The following is a 25,283-nucleotide window of genomic DNA, read 5'->3' as shown; positions in this document are numbered from 1 at the left end:
GGAATTTGAGAAACAAGACAGGATCATAGGGGAAGGAAGAGAAAAATGAAACAAGATGAAACCAGAAACCAGAAAGGGAGATAAACCATAAGAGACTCTTAATCTTAGGGAACATACTGAGGGTTGCTGGTGGTCGAGGGGAGGGATAGGGTGGCTGGGTGATGGACACTGAGGACAGTATGTGCTATGGTGAGTACTGTGAATTGTTTAAGACTGATGAATCACAGACCTGTACCCCTAAAACAAATAGTACATTATGTTAATAAAACACACACACACTATAAAGTAAAGTAAAGAATGAACAAACATGGAAGGACAAAAGCAACATAAAAGACAGGTGATGATAATACATTAAATCTGCACTGCTCAAAGTTCTGAATAATGGACATCTCAGGTATCTAATTCACAAGCCTAACTGAAATAGTAAATACTAAATTACAGCAATAAAATGCATACAAAGAGCAAATGTTCTTGGCTTTTTGATCAGATGTTGAGTCAAAGAGAAAGTTAAGGCCTTGTGTGCTTTCCTCAGTAGAAAGCAATGGTCTAGTATATAGACTAGAGTGACCCGAAGTAACGCTTCCTTCCTCCCACAGAACTCTGGTTTCAAAAAGACAATCCAGGACTACAGAAACCCACTGGCCAAAAGAAATCTCCTATACAGAAATCTAGTGGTCCTACTGTAGTGCTGATAAGCAGAAAGGTTCTTCCCTGCTTTCAGTAAGTCTCTTCTTATTATTTTAAAAATCCTACAGGCAGACGATCTGAAATTGAGCTTTTAGATTATGATAAAAAGCCAGAAAAAGGACAGGTGCTGATTTCCACTTAGACACCCTGCTCATAAAAAACAATAACTGAGGCTCTTACGTGCAACTGAATAGAACCTCAGGCCAGTCAGGGGCCCTTTGTGCATGTAACATTTCTCAAAAGAAAGATATTAGGAAGGCTAATGAAATAATGTGGAGAAGTGATAGATTACCAATGTTCTTCCGTTTTAAAATTGAAGACGTTCCCACAGATACGAGAAAACCATGTGACTGCAAAGCAGACTGTGGGAGTGTAGGCACTGCCAGGGTCACGGAGAGTATCCAGACCTTAATGATTTGGAAGAGAATATGAGAACCTTGCTACTCGAAGTGTGGTCTGAAGGTATCACCTTGGCAGAGGTATCACTGAGAACTGGTTAGAAATGCAGGTTCTCAAGCCCCATCCCAGACTGAAACAGAATCTTCATTCTAACAATATCTCCATGTGAAGCACAAGCACATTTAAAGCTTGAGAAGTACTGTGCTGAAAACACTGACAGCGTCTAGCAAAAGGGACCACTGAAATTTCAGGTGCTTTCAATTCTTCACAGATGTGTGTAGAAGGAGTCCTGAGTCAGGCGGCCCTTTCCTGGTACTGGGAAATGTTAACTTCTGAACCACCACAGGTTAAACAGTTGAAAGGTAAACATTTCTTATTACAAATATCAGTATCAATCAGATGAGCCTCATTAAGTCCCTCTTTAGTGAAATTAAAGATAACAGAGGAAAATATATAAAGCCATGTTGAGAAATGTTTTACTTATCTGTCTGGATAATGCCAAGAAAACCACAACCACACTAAGCGATTAAGTAAGCCTGTGTCATTATATTTTCATAATTATAATTGTTAAAACCCAGGTAAGGTTATTGATTTATTGATTAGCAGCAACTTATTGATTAAAAAACCTTTCAGAAAAGATTATTTAAAAGATCTTCAAAGAAAATAATCTGCCTCTAAGAGAAAATATTTTCTAATGGAAAAACAAATTCTGGAGGGAAAACAACCTATATTCTGATCATAGCTTTCCCCCATGCAAGCTTCTTACTGGGAACAGCAATTTTTGTAAGGATATACTACTAAAGTGTAGGAATGAAAGGGTATACATAAGGTTGTTTTTGCTCCATTCATACTAGAATTTCCTTTTCGTGCCCACTTCCTCAATTACCTAGACAAAGTACGGGGAAACTTCCAAACAAGGGAAAGCTATTTCCCACAAGCAAAGTCACTGAGGGCAATACTTAAGGAGCAAAAAACACTACCTTTAAACATCTTGTACTGGTGCCTGAGATCCATTTTAAGTTTCTGCAGTCAAATGCTCTACCACTGAGCTATACCCCCACCATTTTAAGTTTCTGAACAACAATATTGATAATGGCCACACTGGTTTACTTTTTCTTGGATTTTTTTTTTTTAAAGATTTTATTTTTATTTTTATTTTTTTTAAAGATTTTATTTGTTTATTTGACAGAGATTACAAGTAGACAGAGAGGCAGGCAGAGAGAGAGAGAGAGGGAAGCAGGCTCCCTGCTGAGCAGAGAGCCCGATGCGGGACTCGATCCCAGGACCCTGGGATCATGACCTGAGCCGAAGGCAGCGGCTTAACCCACTGAGCCACCCAGGCGCCCCTTTTTCTTGGATCTTTATCACCAAATTTCATCTTCCCAGACAGAGTGGGCACAAAGCACAAGAGAGGAAATGACCATGACAACTAGTGGGACAGACAGATGACTGGTGTGACAGACAGCAAGGAAGGCAGGATCCAGATTACTGGTCTTGCCACTTAGAGATGGAGTGCTTCTGAAACTATGCCACCAAACTGTTTGCAGTAATTCTGTGTCTGACCATGAGTCTTTCACTATTATACTCTGTCCAATTGTGAATAATCATAAATGGGGGCAAGAGAGGCCTGAGATCATTTTAATTGTGCTACCAAGTTAAAAACGTGAATGAATCATGAACTCTGTCTTCCTCCAGTTACCTGATATAACAGCTATTTTCCCAGATCCATGTTCTTCTCTAGCTATTCTTTCTGCCTCCTCCATCAGCAGCATGCCAAATCCCTGGAAAGAGCAAAAGAGGGGTTAGGGAATTAAGAAGGAAGGAAGTCATTATGAGGATATGTAAAACAAAAGGGATAATATTCAGTAGTTGCTAAAATCTGTTAAAATAAGAGTGACCAAAAAAAATTATGGGGATAAGAATACAGAAACCATTCAATTATACCAAAAATACACTATAGCAGACTAGTAAAAAAAGGCAATAATTTTGCAACAAAAGTCATCAAAAGGTAATCTATGGATCATGTAATCTCATTACAGGCTGGTGGTAATTGCCTCTCAACTTCTGTCTCTTTTAATTTTTTTTAAAGGTTTTATTTATTTATTTATTTGACAGGCAGAGGTCACAAGGAGGCAGAGAGGCAGGCAGAGAGAGAGGGAAGCAGGCTCCCTGCTGAGCAGAGAACCCGATGTGGGACTCGATCCCAGGACCCTGAGATCATGACCTGAGCCGAAGGCAGCGGCTTAACCCACTGAGCCACCCAGGCTCCCCTGTCTGTTTTTAAATAAGCTCTAGGCAATCTCCAGGTGATGAAGTCTGGGGCATCCAATCTTTAATCTATTAGTCACCCCTCCAATTTCTAAAAGGTTTTGAAACCAGGCAATATTCTTAAATCACCAAGTCTGGGGTTTACGCTATATCCACCATTAGTGGTTTTAAGCTATTTTGTGGAAATTTGAAAAAGTGAGTTATTTATTTAGGTTGTTCGTGGGGAGCGGAATAGCATTCCACTATATATCAGATAGAGCTTGCGTCTATGAAGAGCTTTAATATTTCACAAGTGCTTTACATTATCATCTGCTTTGATTTCATAATACGTAGTTGAACCATAAGAAATTGCTGGTATTAAACCACTTCTGACTTTCAAAAATAGAAATTTCATGTGGTTTAACCTAATACTGTATCCTACTTGACTCTCAAATTTGTCACTCACTCCTTCCCTCTCACACCCAAAAGGATACAAGTCGGAGAGAAAACATCCCTGAACATCAACTATTAGTTTCTCCATTTCTGTATTTGCCTTTCCCCTTCCTCTTCCCTCTTTCACTGTCTCTTCCTCCAGCCCCTCCCGCTACCCACTCTTTTTCACTTTTCCTCCCTTGGGCAATTTCTTTCTCCTTCCTTTGTTCCTTCCTCTCCTTCCTTCCTAATCTATTTTTGAGAGAGAGAGTGTGTGTGTGCATGTTCCCCGGAGAGGGAGCAGGGTAAGGGGGCGGGGTGGAGGGAGGGTCTGAGGAGGAGAGAGAATCTCACAAAGCTCCTAGATCAGCACAGAACCCAATGCTGGGCTTGATCTCATGACTCTGAAATCATGACCTGAACCAAAATCAAGAGTCAGACGCTTAACTGACCGAGCCACCCAAGTGCCCCTGGGCAATTTCTTAATTATAGTCAAAGAGAGATGGAATACAGGATACCTGATGCTGAAATTTAGTAGGATCTCGACTGCTCACAGGGACAACACTTCCATACACATGCAGCTCTCGAACTATGGAAACACCTCCAACCAATTCAAAACGGAACGTTTCTTCTGAACACTTTCGTAATCGCAGGAGGCCAATCAATATGTCTTGATCTGGGTCTTCATATGATAAGAATGTTTCCCAGCCACCATTTGCAACATAATCTCTCCTCACCAATTCAACCTGTTGAATAAAAATAAAAACTTCTTTTAAGTTAGACAAAAAACAAACAAACAAACCCTTAATCAGGGAATAGAATTCATTTTTATAAGTATTTACTTATTTAGGCTAATATACCCAATTAAGGATAAAGAATGAATAATCATGAATTATGTTCCTTCTTGTCTACTCTCACATATCATTGATTAAATAAGAGTTCAGGCCTTATTCAAGGAATATTATAAAAGGAAAACACATTTGAACTTCATTAACCTTGAAATTCTTGCAGAAATCTGGCTCAGTAAAGGCTTCAATGTACTTATATCTTTGGATTCTCCAAGAAGAGTCTCTAATAAAATTATATATTATATCACATGTGTAGCTCTTGGGAGCACCACTGAGCCCCATAACAGTCAGGTGGCGCAACAGTTTCATTTCCTAGCCTTTATCTCTTCTATGAAAACCTGCTTTTGGGGGAAAAATGTGCTATTGGTCACTTGTTTCTTGATGGGATTTTAAGAAAGTATGGAATCCCTTTAAAGGGATAAGCCTTTAAAATATTATACCTAGTTAGTGATAAGATTAGAACATCAAAGAAATTCAAGCACCGGAAAGTAGCTTTTGGGGGAAGCTCCTGTTATAGCAATCTACATAGGCTTTTCACTCTTCAACTCATTGTTCAAGTGCCCCTTGACCTTTGCATTTATATAAGCAATATTTAACAGTATGCACAGAAAAACCTACATATGTGGACAAGGTCACATCCAGACACTTTCCAAAAATGGGTGGATTATGACTGTAGTGAGTGAACTGTAGTGAGTGAACAATTCAGAATGATGGTTATGTTTCTTTCTTCTCAAACTTAATGTTTGCTAACTAACTGGACTGCAAAGGAATGTGGAAAAATGATTAACTTTGTTTGGGTTGACTTTTTTCCTCAAGAGGTCCCAAATGTTAAAAATATCAATGCAGGTATCATCTAGTCTTTCTCAAATGGGGTTCTACAAGAGAGTTAACTCATAGGAAATATGGCACATAGCTAGGCATTATACGTAAATAGGAGAGAAGTTAACTCGTTATAAACAATGAACCTTTTAGGGCATTAGGCTTAAGTTTTGTGGAACCCCTGTTGATAAAGGCCTATCCATTTGATTATCACCAATAGAGTAGAATTTAATAGCTGTATACACAGAAATAAACATCTCATTTAGCTCTTCCTGAAGGTAGCCACCAGCTGCATGTGGCTATTTATATTTGAATTAAAACAAATAAAATTAAAAACTCAGTTCCTTAGCTGCACTAGTCACATGTCACATGTGACTGTGGCTGACACTATACTGGATGGTGCAAATTACAGAACATTTTCAACCCTGCAGAAAGTTCTGGTGGATTGTGCTGATCCAGAATGAAGCTCAGGGTTGTATTTCCTAGCCTGGCTCTTCTACAATTCACCCACCCTCATATTTGCCTCTCCTGTCTTGTCATCTCTATCTGATCCTCAATTACTTTGCTTAGTTTACTTACTAACTTCTAGGGATCAGTCCTGTTGGTTAGAAAGTATGGATCCAGGCTTGCCAAAGATTAATGATCAGGGCCCACTCTCTCTATAAAATGAAGAAACTAACCTGGTATGGCCGTACTTTGTGATGAATTTCTTGGATTCCAACCTCTCTGGTTCTTACATCTCGACACTGCCCAAAAAAAAATTAAAAATTAAAAAAAGGTGGAGGAGAGGGGCAAGTATAAAACTGGTAACTAAATTTTTATTCACACCTTTCCATCAAATCCTGGGCTCAAAATTAAGTTTGGACACAATTTACAAGGAGATTAAAAAGAATTAAATTTCAAAATAAAACCATCTTTACTAAGTCTGAGGATAGGGGGAAATGGTAGTGCTTTAAAAACAAGCTTAGAATTCTGAGAGCAGGGATGCCTGGGTGGCTCAGTTGGTTGGACGACTGCCTTCGGCTCAGGTCATGATCCCAGAGTCCCGGGATCGAATCCCACATCGGGCTCCCGGCTCCATGGGGAGTCTGCTTCTCCCTCTGACCTTCTCCTCACTCATGCTCTCTCTCACTGTCTCTCTCTCTCAAATAAATAAATAAAATCTTAAAAAAAAAAAAAAAGAATTCTGAGAGCAATATGTAATACTCAAAGTAAATAATGTATGTTCTAAAATCTGACAACAGTTTTACCCAGGGGATATAACTAAACCTGAAAGTATAATCCAAAACTATGTATATAGAAGAATAAGAAGAAAATTCCTCATTTTTTAAAACCTTCACCATTTTATGGCAGTTAAAATTTTTAGCATCATCATGTTTCTGTCATTTTACAATGTCAAAAAGAAGGATGCTGGAAGACTGCCGTGTTTTGTTTTTGTTTTTTTGCATTGTGGAAGAAAGGCTGGGAGAAAGGAAGAGGTTAAAAAGGAAGAAAAGAAGGAACCCAGAGCTATTTATTATACAGTCCAAACCATAGTCATGAGATCATCACTAGGAGGCACAGAGCTGCCTGCACATGATACACATGCAATGCCTGGTCTCTGCAAGGCCAAGCTCATGTGATACAACTCTCACTCTTATTCCACAACCCAGTGTGTACACTATATAGCCGGACATTTATAATTACAAAATCCTCACAGTATTACATTATATGTAATATAGTATTTTTCCCCTTCAGAATAAATTATAAAAATTACTGTCAGGACTCTAACATTTTCTTTTTTTTTTTTTTAAAGATTTTATTTATTTATTTGAAAGACAGAGATCACAAGTAGGCAGAGAGGCAGGCAGAGAGAGGAAGGGAAGCAGGCTCCCTGCTGAGCAGAGAGCCCGATGCAGGGCTCCATCCCAGGACCCTGGGATCATGACCTGAGACAAATGCAGAGGCTTTAACCCACTGAGCCACACAGCCGCCCGGAGGATTCTAACATTTTCTACCAGTGAGAAAAGATCATCCTAGGAAACGTGATGATGTCATGCAAGTTCTATTACTAAAATAGCATATTTATGAAGTACTGTTACATACGTATAGAATTCCATGAGAAAATCTCATTATTCAGTTCTGTAAAAGCAAACCTATTTCCATGTCCCAGGAACTAGCCCCAGATAATAGTGCTTTGTTAATGTGGTTTCTATGAACTCAAAAATTATATAGCAAACAAAGATCAGAAGTCTCTGTAATTACAAATCTATTAAATTTAGATGTTGTCTTTTAACTACAGCAGATCTATATAGTAGTTTGCATGTGAACGCACCATAGTTATATGCTCTTAATGAACACCTGCATTCCTCCAGGAGGGGGGCTATGAGATAATGCTTTGGGGGGGAGCGCAGAGGGAGAGAGTGAGAGAGAATCCCAAGGTGGCTCCATGCCCAGTGTACAAGCCTGGTGTGGGGCCCAATCCCAAAACCCTGAGATCACAGGCCAAGCCAAAATCAAGATCAGAAACCTAACTGACTGAGCCACCAAGCTGCCCAGAGAAAGCTTTTTAAAAAAGCAGAGACTGGTGTGTACTTATTTTCTGGTAAAGACATTGCCTATGTGAACTAGGTGTCTTTGGGCTTTCACTGAATTTTAGTCTTTCCAGTTTAAGAGAGGCTATTACGGTTTAAAAGGGATACTAGGTTAGAGATGATAGCTAGATGATGAGATTATCAGGCTAACCAGGCCAGGTCAATCACTTTGGCTGTGGTATACTCAGAGGGGAGAGGGGTTGGAAGAAGGACAGCTGGAAAACGGGAAGCAGAACAGGCACATAGTTTCATTTGGTACTATTAATTACTATAGATAATAAATTTGCCCTTTTTCTAGAACTTAAAATTGTTTTTGTTTTTGTTTTTTAAAAAGAATAAGCCAATCATGTTCACAAACTCTTCTTTGGACAAACAATGGACTAAAAGAATAAAATATCTTGGGCAAGTCCACAAACATGATATGCAGTCCTTGAAATGGTATCTCTCAAAGTGTGGTCCATGTCTGGATTGTGCATGAGAACATCCCATGGCTCTATCCCAAACCTGGTGAATCCAAATGCTGAAAGCGGAGCCCAGGAATTAATGCTCACCCCTTGAGCCCACTCCTGGCTTTTTTCCTTTAGCAGATCTATTAAGAAGTTTCTAGGGGGCTGTGAATTTATGTCATAATCATCTTCTGTATTTAAGAGTCATCTGCAGAGACTGTCACAGATTCTGGGTTCTTTAGTACTTCAGGGTCAGAAGAAAGATGTTTAGTAAATATCTGCAGAAGAAGTAAGTACCTGAACAGACAAAGGGATGGAGTGGGGCAAGGGACACTGGAATATGTGGGCAACAACACTGTTGGGTAATCATTTTACACATGTAATCCTTATTTCTTCAAATGTATATGCATATTGTCTACCACCGCTAGTCAAGAATTGAACACCCAATACTCTAAAAGAAAGAAAAAAAGAAATACTTCATAATTTAAAAGGGAGAGTTGAGCACATAGTTGGCATCTGAGTAGGTGAAAAAGCAACCCTTAAATCAGCAAAACTGCCCTTTTAGAAGAAAGCAGACGGGTGTAAGGGACAAGATGCAGCCTTTGTAACCACTAGTTTCAACTTCATGTTACAGAGTACAATACCTTCAGTATGTGAAACTTTTTGACCAAACTTGTGAGTCTGTAAGTATGTATCAAAGTGTTTTGTGTTTCAGATTACTTTGATCTTAACAGTTCTAGTCAAACTCTTACCTGTATTCCAAGGTCTTTCATTCTTGCAAATGCCAGCTCTCTCAAATTACCATGCTCTACCCCTGAACTGACTAAGGGCATTGGAATATCTCTGCAAAAGAAAGACGTCAGCTGTTGTAAAATACAAATCATTCTCTACAGCAGTAAGGCAGGGATATATAAAAAAGGAAACAAACAAAAACCTACAAAGCAGATCAGAAAAGCAGAATTATTCTAAACAGGAAGCAAGGTTCAGGGCTTCTCTGTTTGTTTTCCCATCCATGAAATAATGATTTTCACCTACCACTCAGGGTTTTTGTGAGGAAACACCCAATGAAAATAACTTTATAAGATTACAAAGTATAAAATAAATGTCTGATAGCCATCAGTAATGATTTTTGGCTGAAGAGATAAATTTGCACTAAGCAAAATAAGAAATACAACTGTCTTTTTAAGTAAAATCCAATTTGTTTAAAGAGGAGAAATAGCAATTGTTAATGTACTTCTTTATTAATAGCTTAAAAACACTTGCCCATACAGTTGCTGAATGACAAGTAACCAGGAAGCTCAAAAGCCTAGCTCAGCCAACAAATGGACTCAAAGAATACTCCCCCGCATCTCCCTGTTTCCTAGAAATCTAAATTAGAAGTGACTCTGCATTAGAAGATTAACAGCTTGCCTAAAGATAAGAGGAGATAAATTTTATTTCCTGGCATCAATACAGCATAAAGTGCCAGGCATAAAGGAGATTTCAATCAAAAGCTAAAGTTATGAGCTCTATTTTAGAAGCCCCAACATCCTTTTCTAGACAAAAATCAGCATCTGATGATAAAAGTTAAAAAAAAAAAAAATCTGAAGAATATGCTTAGCACATCTACTTCCTATTCAAAGGCAAGTCCTCAATTTGTTTTGTCTAATATTTGATTCATTAGGAGAAAGATATGAAGAATATATCTTTTCTTCTCATTTGTTTTTGAATCAACTTGAATTTTTTTCTTTTTACTTATCCCTCCAAATGTTAAATATATACAATTAGCTAATTCACCCATTTGATTCTAGTAAGATATTTCTCACTCAAAAATATCAACAGCCAATCAATTATCATTAAAAGATATACACAGTAAATCTATTAGGCTCTGGAAGCCAGCAGAGTTTCCATGAAACATTACATAAAGCAATGATAAGCCAAAATTCTTTAAGACAATGACACATCAGTGAGTTCAGTGTAAGAGTGATATTAAAGAATATATTTTAGAGGGATTAGTTAATATATATGGTATACTTAAAGTTCTTAGCAAAAAAAATTAACTTTCTATTTTGAAACTATAATTTCTTAAAATCAAGTACATTTTAAATCAGTTGCAGGGGCGCCTGGGTGGTATAGCCAATTAAGTGGCCGTCTCTTGGTTTCAGCTCAGGTCATGATCTCAGGGTTGAGATGGAGCCCTGCATAGGGCTCTGTGTTCAGCAAGCAGTCTGATTGTGACCTTCTCTTCCTCTCGCTCTGCCCCTCCCTGTCATGTGCTCTCTCTCTCTCTTCAAAAACAAACAAACAAACAAATTAATAATCACATAAAACTAAACGAAGGTTACTGAAGCAAAATAAATAAATAAATATATCTATATCTATATGAGATTTATTTTGGCCAGGAATGTGCAAATATACTGTTTTAAATATTTTACTGTTTCATATTATATAAGCCAAAGATCAAGTCTTCTAAGTGCCCTTTTTTACCCTGAAACATTTTTTAAGGTTTTATTTGAGCATGCACGCGCATGTGCACGTGCACATGCACAAACGGGAGGAGGGGCAGTGGCAAAGGGAGCAAATTCCCCACTCCGTGGAGCCTGATGTGGGCCTCTGGGGCTCGAACTCAGAACCCTGAGATTATGACCTGAGCTGAAGTCAGATGCTTAACCAACCGAGCCACCCAGGCGCCCCATTTACCCTGAAACATTTTATAAACAACTCAGGAATACATGTACTTCCATGTCTTACAGGTAAAATTTAAAATCCTGTTATACATGATATTAATCTGATAAAATCACTGGCAATCACTATTAGTACTCATTGAATGGCAGATACATTTGATTCTCGTTATTCACTAGGCATAAATTCTATAAAGGTGCCCTGAGTACTGTATTCGCAATTACTCAAACACTGTTCCTACAGAAAACACAGGGTTAGGTTTCTGTGAGCCTCACTTACATTTTCTTCAACTGATCGATACATAACCCTCTTTTATTTTATTTCTATGTAAAAATACTTTATTTAACATGTATCTGACTCATTAACCTAACACTTGTGGCTAACAGCAGTTAAATTTATGCCTTAATGAAGCTCATCTAATATTTATTTTCTTCAGAAGGTTTATTACAGCTTGTGCTTAGGAATGCTATACAGCAATTCTGCACTATGCTTGGGGCCCTTTTAAAATGCAAAAATCAACACAAAGCACAAAAATGTGAAAAATGGATTATTTAGTAAGATTGTGAAAAGGACACCTGTTTGCACAGTATCAGAACAGTATCTTGTTCCTCAACAACCCTCCAAATACTAGTCTAACATGCACCGATGACTCCTGTTTCACCATCCCTATTATGACTGTCAAACTGGTGATTATCAATCATCCCTCCTACATTTATTAGTTGGGCTTGTATTACAAGGAAGAGCTTTCTTTTCTCCATTTATTTATTCATTTATGAACTCATGGATTCCTTTTTTATTCAAAGAGTTGTAACCTGATGCTAATGTTATTTATTTTGTTGCTTAAATTAGATTTGGCCTGTGGGTATGTATTCAGGCTGGTTTCTAGGTCCTTTTGACATGTTCACCTTCTTTGAATATTTCCTTACTTTCTGAAACAACAATATGTTCCAGGTTTATTTTGTATGTTTGCTGCTCCAACCCTGTAATTGGCCAATGTTCCAAGCAGCCCTGATTCCTTTTAGTGGGGAATGGTATTTAGAAATCAAGATCTAAGCATTCATTCACTGTGCTCATTACTACTGAGGTATCATTGCCTCCAAACACAGTGTAAATAACTAAGAAATTTATGTATATACGTACATACTTGTATGTGCATATAGGCACTCATATATGAATATACATAAATGTACATTTATAACTATTTCTGTATGTAAATTTAAAAAGTTCATGAGTTCATGCTGATAATTACAATTCTAGTCCAGCGCTCAACTTTCCACCTTTCAAATCAGATGATGAGAAATCTGGCTCTCTTATCTTTAGTATATTGACTTATTTGCTAAGTCAAATAGTTTATCTGCTAATCTCCTAACTGCTCAAGCTGCCACCACTGCACTCTCTACCCTTCTCCATTTCTTCAGATGACAGATATGAGCGGTAAATGCCTCCATGGCATTGCCTCCATAGGTGATGGGATGGAGAGATGGGAAGGGAAAGAAAGATGAGCTCTGTACAAATATTTTAATAATAAAGCAGTACTTTTAAAAGACACTAAAAATTTCAAAGGAAGTAAACTCTCTAAGGGATTGGTTTTATCATATAGTGTCGTTAAGCAGAATTATATGACAGAAATAATTACCAAGAGAGCTGGCTAATAATTTGTGGGGCCTAGTACAATGACAATAGCCTCTTGTTAAGAAATTATTAATAATTTCACGATGGTGAAAGCAAAGCATTAAGCCAAGTTCAAGGAGCTATGAGACTACACAGCTTACATTTCCCAGAAGCTAGCTCTGATTACCACGAAGCACAAACCAGAGAGGACCTAGTAATAGAGAGCTTTTTAATGATGTGAACAATTCATAAATATTGTTAAATTTATGTCTATCAATATAAAAATTCAACATTTTTCTTTTTAAAGATTTTATTTAGGGGTGCCTGGGTGGCTCAGTGGGTTAAAGCCTCTGCCTTCAGCTCAGGTCATGATCCCAGGGTCCAGGGATCAAGCCCCACATCGGGCTCTCTGCTCACTGGGAAGCCTGCTTCCCCCTCACCCCTCTGCCTCTCTGCCTGCATGTGATGTCTATCAAGTAAATAAATAAGATTTTATTTATTCATTTGAGAGAGAGAAAGAACGCACACACAAGTGAGCATGAGCTGGGGGGAAGGGCAGACGGAGTGGGAGAAGCAGACGCCCTGCTGAACAGGGAGCCCTGACAATGTGGGGCAACCCTGAGATCATGATCTGAGAGGAAGGCAGATATTTAACTGACTGAGCCACCCAGAAGCTCTGCAACATGGTTTTAGTAGTCTTTGGCAGTGATGTGCTTGGAGTGTATCAGATGTGAGTTCTTCCTCATTAAGGAATAGAAATGTGGCACTCTCCACTTTTAGCGAAAGTATCTCTTTCAACGAAAGCAAAGGTTTCTTTCAGTGAAAACAAAGGGACAGAATTCTATGTATCCTGAGCACCTTTTATGTGCAAAGGAGTGTATTAAGCAATCTGGAATATATAAAGAGAGACAAATACTGTTACAGTTTTTCTAGGAGTTCAAAGCCCAGGTGAGATTACTGACCATCTGAACTCCATCTAGGTAGGAGTTAAAATTATTTTTAGGTTTTCTCAATTTGTTTCAATCAAGTTTCACTTTCTTGACTTGAAAAGAGATTATAACTCAAGAATATTTATTCACTTTCCTATTTCAGTAGGTAACATTTTAAGCTTAGAGGTGCTAATATTTGCAATTTGCTCATCAGAAACCTTTCAAAGTGATGTCTAGAGCTTTTTTGGTCTGAAGGTTCTCAAGCTTCAGAAGCATGTTTTGGTTGCAAATTGGTATTCCTCTTCTAATGGTTCACAGTGACTTAAATATCACACTGAGGCAGACAGCTGTCAAAGAGCCCGCAGGCGGCAGCACTTTAATGTGGCTCCATCATGTGTCTGGACAGAATTTTACATTCAATCATTCACTGCATCCTTCAGGGGCACAACACAGAATCATCTATTAGAATACTGCTTCATAAAAATAAGTAAGATGTTACTTGAATCAGATGTTACTGATTCAAGTGTCATAAAATTAAAAGTGTAAATTATAAATTAGTTAAGAAAAGAAAAGGTGGGGGAAATGTCTAATTAAAAAATACCAACTAATCTATTAGTAAAATACAGCATTTAAAAAAAAGGCCAAGTATAAAACATTGTATTTTCACTTGAAACACCTTCTCTCCTACTTTCCTTCTTCTCTCCCCTTCTAACACCTATCTGAAAAACAATTCCTAAAATCTCCCTGTATGTTTAGATTCACCAGTCAGTGCTAAGTTTATTATCTGTAATTGGTAGAAGTTATCACTAGGGGACCCTACATAGAAATAGCCAGATATCCTAAATGCACAGAACACAAAGACACACATGATTTGCCTTTACTATGGTTTAAAACAAAAATAAACTATAATTATTAAATTACCTAGATTCAACATTCTGGGAGGGACTTTTTTCCCTTGCCAATGGTTTATCAGTTTTCTACATTCTCAGAGTTGCTCTAAAAGTTTAAAACTGAAGCTGGAAGGAACATTGTGGAGTCAAAACCATATGATTCCCTTTGCACAAATCAGGTTTCTCAGTTACTTATTAACACTCTCTAAAGACCCAGCCTTTTCTTGTACACATCTGTATATAATGTTTCAGTTACCCACTAAAACTTTCTTTAGCACCTCTATTTCAAAATTTTACTTTCTAGTTACCAATACAAATTTCCTTCTAGAGGTCCAGATACACCAAATTTGAGCTATAACCAAATATAAAATGAATAAAATATAAAATATTAAGCTGAGACATGAAGCTTTTACCAGAAAACAGCTATCAGACTGTTATTAAGTGTTAAATGTACTATGTGAATATGGCTTTTTATCTCCCTAGTCTTTGTCTTTGTCTAGAAGAATGAAGATAATTCAAAAGGCCTCTGAAAGGTAAAACTGAGATTTTCTCTGAGTTATCTCAAGAAAAAGCACCATCTCCTTTATTCCCAAATTCCATGACTGGCAACTTATATATAAACAGACAACTGACTGAAGAAGAAGCAGAAATAATAATCAGTTATAGGAAAAAAGTGTTAATCTTCACTAATAACTACAGAAATGCAAATTAAAACCCCTAGATAAATAAAAAATATAAGCATCTGATTCTATAGAGATTGTGATTAAGCCAATAACTGCTTATTACTCTAAATTGGTAGCTTATCCTAATTCCTTTGGAAAACTTTATTACTATACATAGCAATAACCACAAAATTCATTTATACTCCCCTTGTTCCATAAAGTATATTCATCACCATCTTACTTGGTTCCTTTATCATGAGTGATCCTTCTCCTAGATTATACTACCCTAATAGAAGGCTTCATCAAAACTAAAAATAGATTTTTCTATCTACATGGATTTTAGTTGTCATGAAGGTTAGGATAATGATTTAAAAAAAAAAAAGTTAGAAGCAACCTAAATGTCCAACATTAGGGAACAGACTAAATGAGACAGAATGAAATGCTAAACTACGGTGCTGCCATTAAAATTATAACTATGAAGATTATTCTAAGTCTTTAATGAGAAATGGAACACAAAAATGCAAACAAAATATTTGCCAGTGTATAAAATGTATTGCTATGTAGAGATGCATCCCAAACATACAAGGAAATTTTTGGGAAAATAAAATAAGCCCATTATTAATACATATTTTGAAAGTGCTTTTAAAGTAGCTTTATCGAGAAGTTATTTTGTTCATGTAAATACAGTGCTTTATGGCTGGAACTTAAGTAGAAAATACGAGTTCTGGATAGCTAGTAATATCCTACGAACTCTGTTGGAAAAAAATCATAAAATCACATGCTCCAAAAGAAATGCATTGTGATCAGTGAACTGTGGTACACAGAAACACTCTACCTCAGCACTGTAAAGTCTAGGCTAGAATTTCAGTGATTATTGATAACAAAAAACAAGTCAATATAAAATAAATTTGAATAATTTTTTATGCAGTATACACAAAGAAAGTATGTAAATAAAAATGGGCAAAAAGCAAGTAGCAAAACATAAATCTGAATGAATTCTTATGCAGGCAGCCATAGTAATAGCTCACTAATATTCAACGCAAAAAATAAACTAATTTGAAGGAATTCTGTCCAGGCTTATTCGGAAACAAATGCTTTAAATTAGTGCATGGTACATTAAAAAAATAAAGAATTCTAACAGAAACTTGTTTAACAATAGCATTGTTATATTGGAAACAAAAAATAAAATAGAAAGTATCATAAAGATTTTAATCTTTATTCTAAAAAACTCAGAAATAATCACATTCGAAATTGAGTAAATTATCAGTCCCAAAGCATGCAAATCTGACATCACAGGTAGACTGCATGACTCTCTCCACCAAAGGCATTTGCTATGTTAGGAACTGAGTCATCATGATTTTGAAATAAATTGAGTGTGTCTGAGGATATTACTAATTCCATGTTTTAAAAGAGATTGTACCTCTTGTTTTACAGCATTCTGTTAAGTTTTAATTCACCCACACATTGTAAAGTAAAAAAAGAGTGTCACTTCAAAATCTCAAGCCTACACCCACCTGTACCATTTGTCCTGCATAAATCTTTTAAGTGATGTATTGATAGAGAAATAGAACTGACAGTTTGGCTTCTTGGAATTAGAGCTGGGGGACACTTTTATTGCCAGATTCTCCAGAGAGAGCTCTACTGGGGTCATGACAGGAGAACTGAGAACAGATTTTCTCTCCTCAGCCTCATGTTGGTTACCCATAATATGCCCTTCTCACACACAACCTTTGGAAGTATTAACACACATGTTCTTAATTCTTCTGGTCATGATGCCCTTACAATTTTCCTATAGAGATTATTTTGCTGCTCTTATTTTCTCAAAGTCTTTATTTTCTTAGTTGGTGGTAGGCCAGGATAATGTCCCATGGTGATATTTCATAGTCTATAAACTTAAGCTTTTAATGTTATAGCAATGTCTCTGTTGGTTTTGAATCACTGGTTACAGCAGTAAGAAATTTAAAACTAAAAGTGAAGGGGGAGAATGCAAATTCTTCACCTGATTGTGTGAGCTATGCCTTGTTACTTATGGTAAGAAAACTATGGTGTCTATGGCTGTGACATTTCTATCTACTCTGTGATATCTGCTGCCATTCGCTGCTGCTGGGAAGTATTATTTTCTGGCTGCCCTGCAGTGTAAGTGCCTGACATTAAGCTTTCTGTAGCATGAGTGCTTGACATTAAGTTTTTGATTGTTGAGGCATCCATTTCAAAAGACATCTATCCTGAGTAAACATATTGCTAGCTGTGTGACACAGCTACTAGCAAAATGACCAGATAAGGATTTAGACAGTCCCTTCCCCCCATGAAGTTCTCTCTTTGAGAAAGCAGTTGGTAACCTACATAACTGACCCTCATAGTGGCCCCATTTTCTTCCTTATCACACCTTAATTCCCATTTTTGTTCTTTAAATTAATCAGTGAATGAACCCACAAAACCCTAGACACTCTACCCTTGGATCCTAATAAAGGCAGGTTCATGCCTTTCCCGCCTTCCCCATCAAGTTCACTGTGTACCTATTGGGTTTGCTGGGGACCTTCCAGGACACTTGAGTCTTGTTTCTCTAAGTCCCCTGATGGTTTTTGCTGAAGTGTGTCTTGCAGTTATAATAAGCAGCATAGGGGCTAGTCCAGCAACACTGGCCCCCATGGGGGAAATATGTGTTGGGGCCCAATATGAGTAATAAGGGTCAGGTGAGTATCTCAGGTACTCAGATCTGATAAGATCACCATCATTAAGTTGATGTCAACACAACAGATTTGCTTTTTCATACTCAGCTGCTGGGAAGTAGTATCTTCACTTTTATCTCGTTGCTCAAGTCAGTTAAATGCAAATAATCTTTATCTTTTGTTTTTGTTAATACTACTTATTGCATCTTTGTTTTCTATTGTATTAGTTTACATTTTTTGAAACAATCTCAAAGTTACAGAAAAAGTCCCAAGTGCAGTACAAATAACTATTTTCTTAAATTATTTGATGGCAAATTGGGAACAAGATGTTCCAACACCCTCAGAATACTGGAAGTATTTCCAGTATATAACAGGGATATTCTCTTACACAACCATAATACAACCACCAAAATCAGGAAGTTAACAACAGTACTTTACTACTGTCTAATCCTGGACTCCACTGCAGGCTCACCAGTGTCTAAACAATGTCCTTTATGGCAAAAGGGTCCAGTCAGAACCCTGTGTTGTATTTAGGTGTCATGACTTTTTAGTCTCCTTCAAAATGAAACTCTTTCCTTAATTCTTATAATTCTGAAGATTTCACACTATTTTTTAGAGTACCTCTCAATTTGGGATTGTCTGTTGTTTCCTCATAATTAAATTCAGATTATGGAGTTTTGGCTGAGTAACACAGAAGTGATACCGTCATACTATCATGTGACACATTAAATGACTTGTACGATTACTGATGGTATTCACTTTCACCAGCTGCCAGTCTTCTCCACAGTCAAGTTACTTATTTCTGCTCTGTAATTAATAAGCATGTTATAGGGAGGGATTCTGAAACAATGTACAGTCAATATGCCTTATTCTCAGTAACTATATTCTACAAAGTTTCCACGAATGCTGAGTTAGTGAATATTAAAATATTGCTCCTAGGGGAAATACAGGGCTAGGTTCCTGTGAGCCTCTAGTCACAACATTTTCATTTAATAATCAACATATAACCTTGCTTCACATGTGTTTAAGAACACCATATATATATATAAAATTGTTGATACAACACTGAACTCCCGGCCAACAGTGCTATACTCAAGGCCAAATGAAGCTTATATAACACATGTCATTTCTCCATAAGGCATGTCATAGCCTTCTTGCACTTAGGAACAGTACACAACATTTCAGTACCACCTTTAAGGGTCATTTTAAATAGTGAAATGACCAAAAAATAGCACAAAAATGCAAAATACCATTGCATTAAAGACTGTGAAAAAGACACACACACTATATTTATTATTTATTATACTATTTATAATTATTTCTGTATCTACCCATATGCTGAAAACCATGAGTTCACACCAGTATCTCCTATTCTAAAACATCATGGGGTACATTCCAATTTTCTCCTTTTTCACATTTCTAATTCCCATTCCAGATAACACAAAGCCTAGCTCCCATTATCCTTAATATTATCTACTTCCTAGATCAACCTTCTACAAGTAACCAATCTTCCACTGCTGTTCTCTTCTCTGCACCCCATTCCCCACCTACTCCAGGACGTGTCCTCACCCTGCTCAGTACTGACATCCTGCGCCAGACCAGAACTCACCAAGAATGCCCTCACTACCACATCCAGGCTGCCAGAGACCACACAATAGCACTGCCTCCTCCACAACAGCGACCTCCATGCCCTGTGGCTCCCTACTTCTGGGCAGATGGCTGCATTGTGAGCACCTTCTAATGTCTTTTGAACTGAGTTGTTTGAGAAGGGTTGGAAAAAGAAGGGGAAGGACAACACAAACAGTTTTGGCAGCTTAGTTTTCTTCAGTATTAAAAGAAAAAACCAGATCATACAGGCAATTTAGATCCTTACATTGGGCCAATAATTTAAAAAATTTAAGAAATCACTAGTGTAAATATCCTTCAACTTTTAAGCAAATCCATTACTTTATATTCTTGATAATTGTCCTTTAGTTGGTCATTCTGCTTATTTTCAGTACTCACTGTTTTATATTATTAGGAACACAATTTTTATGCTCAGTGGAGTTAATAGTCACAGCAACTAATTGTACACATATTCACTAGTCACCTTTCCCCCTTTTGTTTGTACTAGAATCTAGGCAGCTTTTGGCAAGGTGGTGGAAATGTGCCTTCCTCACCAGCAAATACAGGCATGGCTCTGTCAGGATTGTAGGTAGATCTGTAACTTTATGGCTCCTAAAATTTTTCTTCAGTGTTATGTTTCTTATAAAATAAATAAATAAGTAAAGGTCATGAATGCAAATGACATCTTAGTTTTTCTCTCCTCTAGGAAAAAAGCAGTTGAAATGATTTCCTTCATGTCATCAGGAATAGTTCACTCTTTCTCCACATTTACATTAATATCTGTGAAGAATGGTTATTACTACTCTTTCTTTTTTCCTTTAGAGGCTCTACAACAGGGATAACAGATATATGCCTACACTTCCTTCCTCCGTACTCACTACTGTATCCAGACTGAAGTAGGCCTGGAAAAGGAAATTCTGGAACCAACATCATGCATATGTACCATCGTAATTTCATCGCCTGGCACGTGAATCAATGGAGAGATGAATACATGAATAAATAAGATACTGGCAAAGTGGCTTGGACATGCTGTCCTTTCATTTCCATCTCTATGTATAGACAGAATTCCAGGTCTCATTTCTAATTAAAAAAAAAAAAAAAAAAAAGATTCAAACTCCTCAATATTAATTTGGACTGTTCTCATTAGAAATTAAATAGACTCATTTTTATTATTGATTATTATTTCCAGCATAAAAGGTAACACACTACCTCTGCACTCGGTACACTCGAGTCCATGGAGGCACGAGGGCAAGGATCCGAGCCACCAATTCAATCAGGTCGCTAGGAGAATAACTCTTATATCTTCCTGATTTCCAGAGCTCATAAAGCCCAGTTCCACGAATCACCAGGGTAGGGTAGAGTTTCAAACCATCAGGACGAAAAGCAGGGTTCTCAAAAAATTCCTGTGAATGGAGAAGAGAAAATTACCACTCCATCAGTTATGCAGAGATTGATGAAGTTTTCCATGGTCAAGTTTCAGTCCTGGGCCAGCTTCTTGCACATACCTACCAAGTCCTTAGACTGCCTTTCCTTTCCTTCAAGGGAGGGGATGCAGATAAAACAGCAACTCATTGTTCTTACAATCTCCCTGGAACAAAATGTGTGTGTGCTGGTTTACAAAGCCCCTGTTTAATCCAGTAGACCTTGCCTTTCTGCCTTTTGCAAAGGCAATTTCCTCTGTCTGGAGAGTACATCAATTTTACTTCATCTAGCTAATCTCTAGGTCTCGGCATGAATGCCAATTCTTCAGAGAGGCCTTCCTGACCTTCAAATACAAGTTGCCTCACTTAAAAAAAAATTCATATTGAATTCTATAATACTGCTTTCTTAATATCACACTGGTAATTTATTCGATGCCTGCCTCTAGACTGCATCCTACTTTCATATAGAATATACTTAGTTTAAACTTCTAAAAAAGTCGTGACAGAGATCATCACTTGCCTACAAAACCTAAAATGTTTACTATACAGCCCTTAGCAGGAAGAGTATGCCAGTCCCTGGATATGCCTATTTTGTCTTCAGGCCAGCTGGCACCATTCCTAACCTGGGATACACACTATTTGTTATCTAGACACTGAGAAATACATCTAATTTATCTACTTTGACACAGTCATTTCCTGTACTCTATCATCCCAGCTGGCTTTATTTGGGATAAAGCATGGAGACACCAGGCATTATCCTTTCCATGACTTTGCACTGCTCATTTGCTCTTAATTTAGCACACTGTGTAATAGAGGAATGAAGGTGGACTCAGTTTCCTCTCACTCCACCCCGGCATTGGTATCTATAGAGCTAGCTGTACTGTATCTTGTGACTATAACAATGCTTTTTATCTCGTGCTACATTATTCTTGCAGAGCTTTCCACTGCTTAACTTGCTTTTCAAAGAAATGTAACTCTCTCTCACTAATTTTTCAATCTCTCTCACTAATTTTTGTCATATTCTTAAATGCTGTATTCTTTGTGCATCATTTGGTTTTAGAGATATTCTTCTGTAATTGCATGTAATTTTCTGTGTACCATTTATATATTAACAATTCATTAAGCCTTTATAAGTAGTCTATAGCCACCCAAAAGAACATGTATGCAAGTCATTCTATACCTAGTTTGAATGCATGTTGGAATACAGGATTTCAGAGAAGTAGTTCAAGTGCTTCTATGATAAATTTAGAAGATAGATGGGCTAATAAGAATGATGATAGATGAAATTGGTTCTGGACTTCTGGTTAAGCAAGAATTAAAACATGTGCTTCCTTCTTTCCCTCCAAAATCATAGTAATAATAAGAGATGAACTTTTATAAAAGTATAAACCCAGAAGAACAAAAGAACATCAGAGGAGATGCGGATTGGGGGTTTGAGTACAGGACCAGTGATAGTAATAAATTTTTGAAAGACAGAAAATGAATGAAGATTGGCAAATGACTTTGCAGGTAAATAGAGCTATAAGCAAAGTATCTGCAAAAGTGAATACCAATGAAGGTCCAGCTCAGTCACATTAGAGTCCCAGAAAGGCTCATGGGTCAAATGTACCATTAACCAGGCAGGACGGAAGAAATCATGGGATCAAAGTCTGAAGATGGAGGGATTTATCCCTTATTCTTTTGCCCTGCCTACAAGGCATTTGTTCTGCCATGCCCATTTGTTCCTGGAGAAACTCCTGAATGCTGTGATTCCAGGTACAAAGGAAGGCCTAGGTGAGGATAAAGGCTGAAAACAGAGAGATTAAGTGAAAGCCAGCACATTGGTGAATTCCCTGCCTTGCTTCCTGGATGCCAGCAGTCAATTTTGTGATCTACTCATACCAGCCACTTCCAAGCAGGAAGTTGGAGAGTTCATCTCTGGATTCAGCAAACAGCCCTAAATAAGAGTTCAAGATACTGACATTTGAGAATCCCCTAAAGAAAAGGAGAGCTGGGGCATGGATGGCTGGCTCAGTCAGTAGAGCATGTGACTCTTGATTTTGGGGTTGTGAGTTCGAGGCCCATGTTGGTGTAGATTACTAAAAAATAAAAATCTTAAAAAATATAAACAAAATAAAACCTTAAAACAAGAAAAGGAAAGCTTATTACATGAATATCTTTCAATGAGGTATACCAGTAGCTAGCCACCCAGAACTTGCAGTCTTTCAGTCCCTTACTTTTTTAATTTTAATTTTATTTATTTTTTCTAAGAGAGGAGAAAAAGAGGGTAATGGAGCAGAGGGAGAGGGAGAGAGAGAATCTTAAGCAGGCTCCACGCCCAGCAAGGAGCCTGACATGGGGCTCAATCTCACAACCCAGAGGTGAAATTAAGAGTTGGATGCTTAACAGACTAAGCTACCCAGGTCCCCCTGGTCACCTACTTTTAAAGTATGACCATCTGGCTAAGGATCACCAGAAATTTGGAGGAAGCCTAGAAAATAAAGGGCAAAACAAAACAAAAAGAAAAAAAAAAAAAAGGAATGTGGAGGAAAGATGCATTGTATAAAGGAAAATAAAACTTAAAAAACAAACCCTGTAATTCCCTCAGAGAGAGAAGATCTATTACATCCATTATACAAGAACAGGATGGTAGGGAAAAATCACACAACCAGAAGGTAAGAAAGAACTCCTGAAAATCAAAGCAAGCTATAACAAAAATAAAAACATCTAACTGAAAAGTTGAAAGATAAATATAAGAGTAGAAGAAAGCAGAAAAAAAAGGAAAAAATAGGTAAAAATAGGAAAAAATAGGTAAAAAATATTTGATGAATATGGGAGATCCAACATTTGCCTAAGAGGAGTTTAAAAAAGAGAACATAGAAAATGAAAGGGGAAAATTAACCAGTTGTACAAGGAAATTTCCCAGATGACAGATTCTTCAAAAATCTAGTACAATTAGTTAAAAAAAACTCTTGCCAAGATACAGCACTGTGAAATTTCGCAATACATGGGATAAAGACAATTTCTTAAACAGAGTTAACAAAACAAAACACCCAGGTTACATAGATCACAGGATTAAAGAATAAGGAATACAGGATTAGGAATAAAAACACATTATGCTACTTAACAACAATGCTAAAAGCTACAAGGCAATGGTGCAATCCTTAAAAAAAAGTCTTTACACAAGTCTGTAAGTGCGAAGGTTGCATAGAGCCATTTTTTGAGTACACCAAAGGCTTACTTTCTATGAGGAACCTTTCCTAAGGAACCTGGTAGAAAATGTGTTTTAGTAAAGTCAAGGAATAAACAAATAAAAAGGGTTAACTTGGAATCCAGAAAACAAAGAATCCAATCCAGGAGATTGGTGAAGAGAAGACCTCCAAGAGGACAGTTATGAACCAGGCACAGAGAACTGCCAGTTTGGAGTTGGAAGATAAGACGTCCACAAGACTCACCACTGACTTGACTGGTTACTTAAACTCATCAGGCCCACTTCCTTACCTGAAGAGACTACATCAGGTGGTCTTTCCTGACAGAATGCTACAGTGACTTGTATCCTATGCCACTATCTTCAGTAACAAGCCTTTATATTAAAAACCAAGTAACAACAAATACCACTAGCCATCCCTGCCACATAGTAATTCAATCAGATTGGCTCAGTGGGGAAAAAAAAAGAACTTGTGTCAGATGTTAATGGACTTTGAAAGACTTCCGCTAACTGACAGATTTGGAAGAGAAACATATTCTTCAAGCATTTTCAGCAATCTTAAGATTGGATATTCAAGAGCAGTCTAATTATTAAAGGAATAAAACACCAAAACAGATAAAGGTTACTTTGAGTAATAAATAAGTTCTATTTGAGGATAGGTGGAAAGGGCAAAGCTAATGCTTTTAGGATAAATTTCTGAATTTCCACCACAACAAGGGCTTCTAGCTTTATAAAAAAAAAAAAAGAAAACTTCATTTCTGAGTTCCTGGAAAATAAAGCAAATGCTATTTATCATGCACAGCTACAAGCTCTGCACCTACCACTAGGTAAGAGTGTGAATGTGTCATGAACAGATGCGTAAACAGATACTAAGAGTAGTGACCCAGAGCTGACCTAAACAACAAAGCATGAGATCTAAGCCAATTTATAACTAGCACACTGCAGGCATACAACCCAAGATATAGCTGTGATACCTCAGCAGGCTAGGTAGTAGATTTATGGATCTATGCCAGGCAAGGCTATCACGTCCTCTATAAAGGTAACATTTGCTACACTTCTGTAATTATACAAGCAGTCTCCCGATTTAGCAACCCTTCTGGCAGAACAAAACACATTAATTAAGGAAAAAATACCTGTGGGTTGCTAATGGTGGAACAGTAAAATAAAGTAGGGAAAAAAGTTTTTGAAGTATAAAAC

At 37.3% G+C, this 25,283-nt stretch overlaps 1 protein-coding gene and 1 long non-coding RNA gene across 3 annotated transcripts in view; one reads left to right on the top strand and one right to left on the bottom strand.

Annotated features, from left to right (window-relative positions):
* LOC131833414 (uncharacterized) overlaps positions 1-20,484 on the top strand; it is a 48,154-nt gene extending 27,670 nt beyond the window's left edge. The window contains exons 5-6 of the long non-coding RNA XR_009354455.1: positions 19,430-19,599; positions 20,301-20,484. This is a non-coding gene — a long non-coding RNA (uncharacterized LOC131833414). The remainder of the gene's footprint in view (positions 1-19,429; positions 19,600-20,300) is intronic.
* ELP3 (elongator acetyltransferase complex subunit 3) overlaps positions 1-25,283 on the bottom strand; it is a 98,226-nt gene that overhangs the window by 22,259 nt on the left and 50,684 nt on the right. For both annotated transcript variants that reach the window (XM_059176594.1, XM_059176602.1), the window contains exons 10-14: positions 20,688-20,881; positions 9,204-9,294; positions 6,113-6,178; positions 4,284-4,511; positions 2,786-2,867 (exon numbers count right to left, since the gene is read on the bottom strand). In XM_059176594.1, coding sequence (XP_059032577.1) covers positions 2,786-2,867; positions 4,284-4,511; positions 6,113-6,178; positions 9,204-9,294; positions 20,688-20,881 — 661 coding nt within the window. The remainder of the gene's footprint in view (positions 1-2,785; positions 2,868-4,283; positions 4,512-6,112; positions 6,179-9,203; positions 9,295-20,687; positions 20,882-25,283) is intronic.

This window comes from Mustela lutreola, chromosome 1 (genome assembly GCF_030435805.1).
Source record: "Mustela lutreola isolate mMusLut2 chromosome 1, mMusLut2.pri, whole genome shotgun sequence".
In the NCBI taxonomy this organism is placed as follows: Eukaryota; Metazoa; Chordata; class Mammalia; order Carnivora; family Mustelidae; genus Mustela; species Mustela lutreola.
Note: the sequence above shows the minus strand (reverse complement) of the source record. Positions and strands in the feature narration are given on the sequence as shown.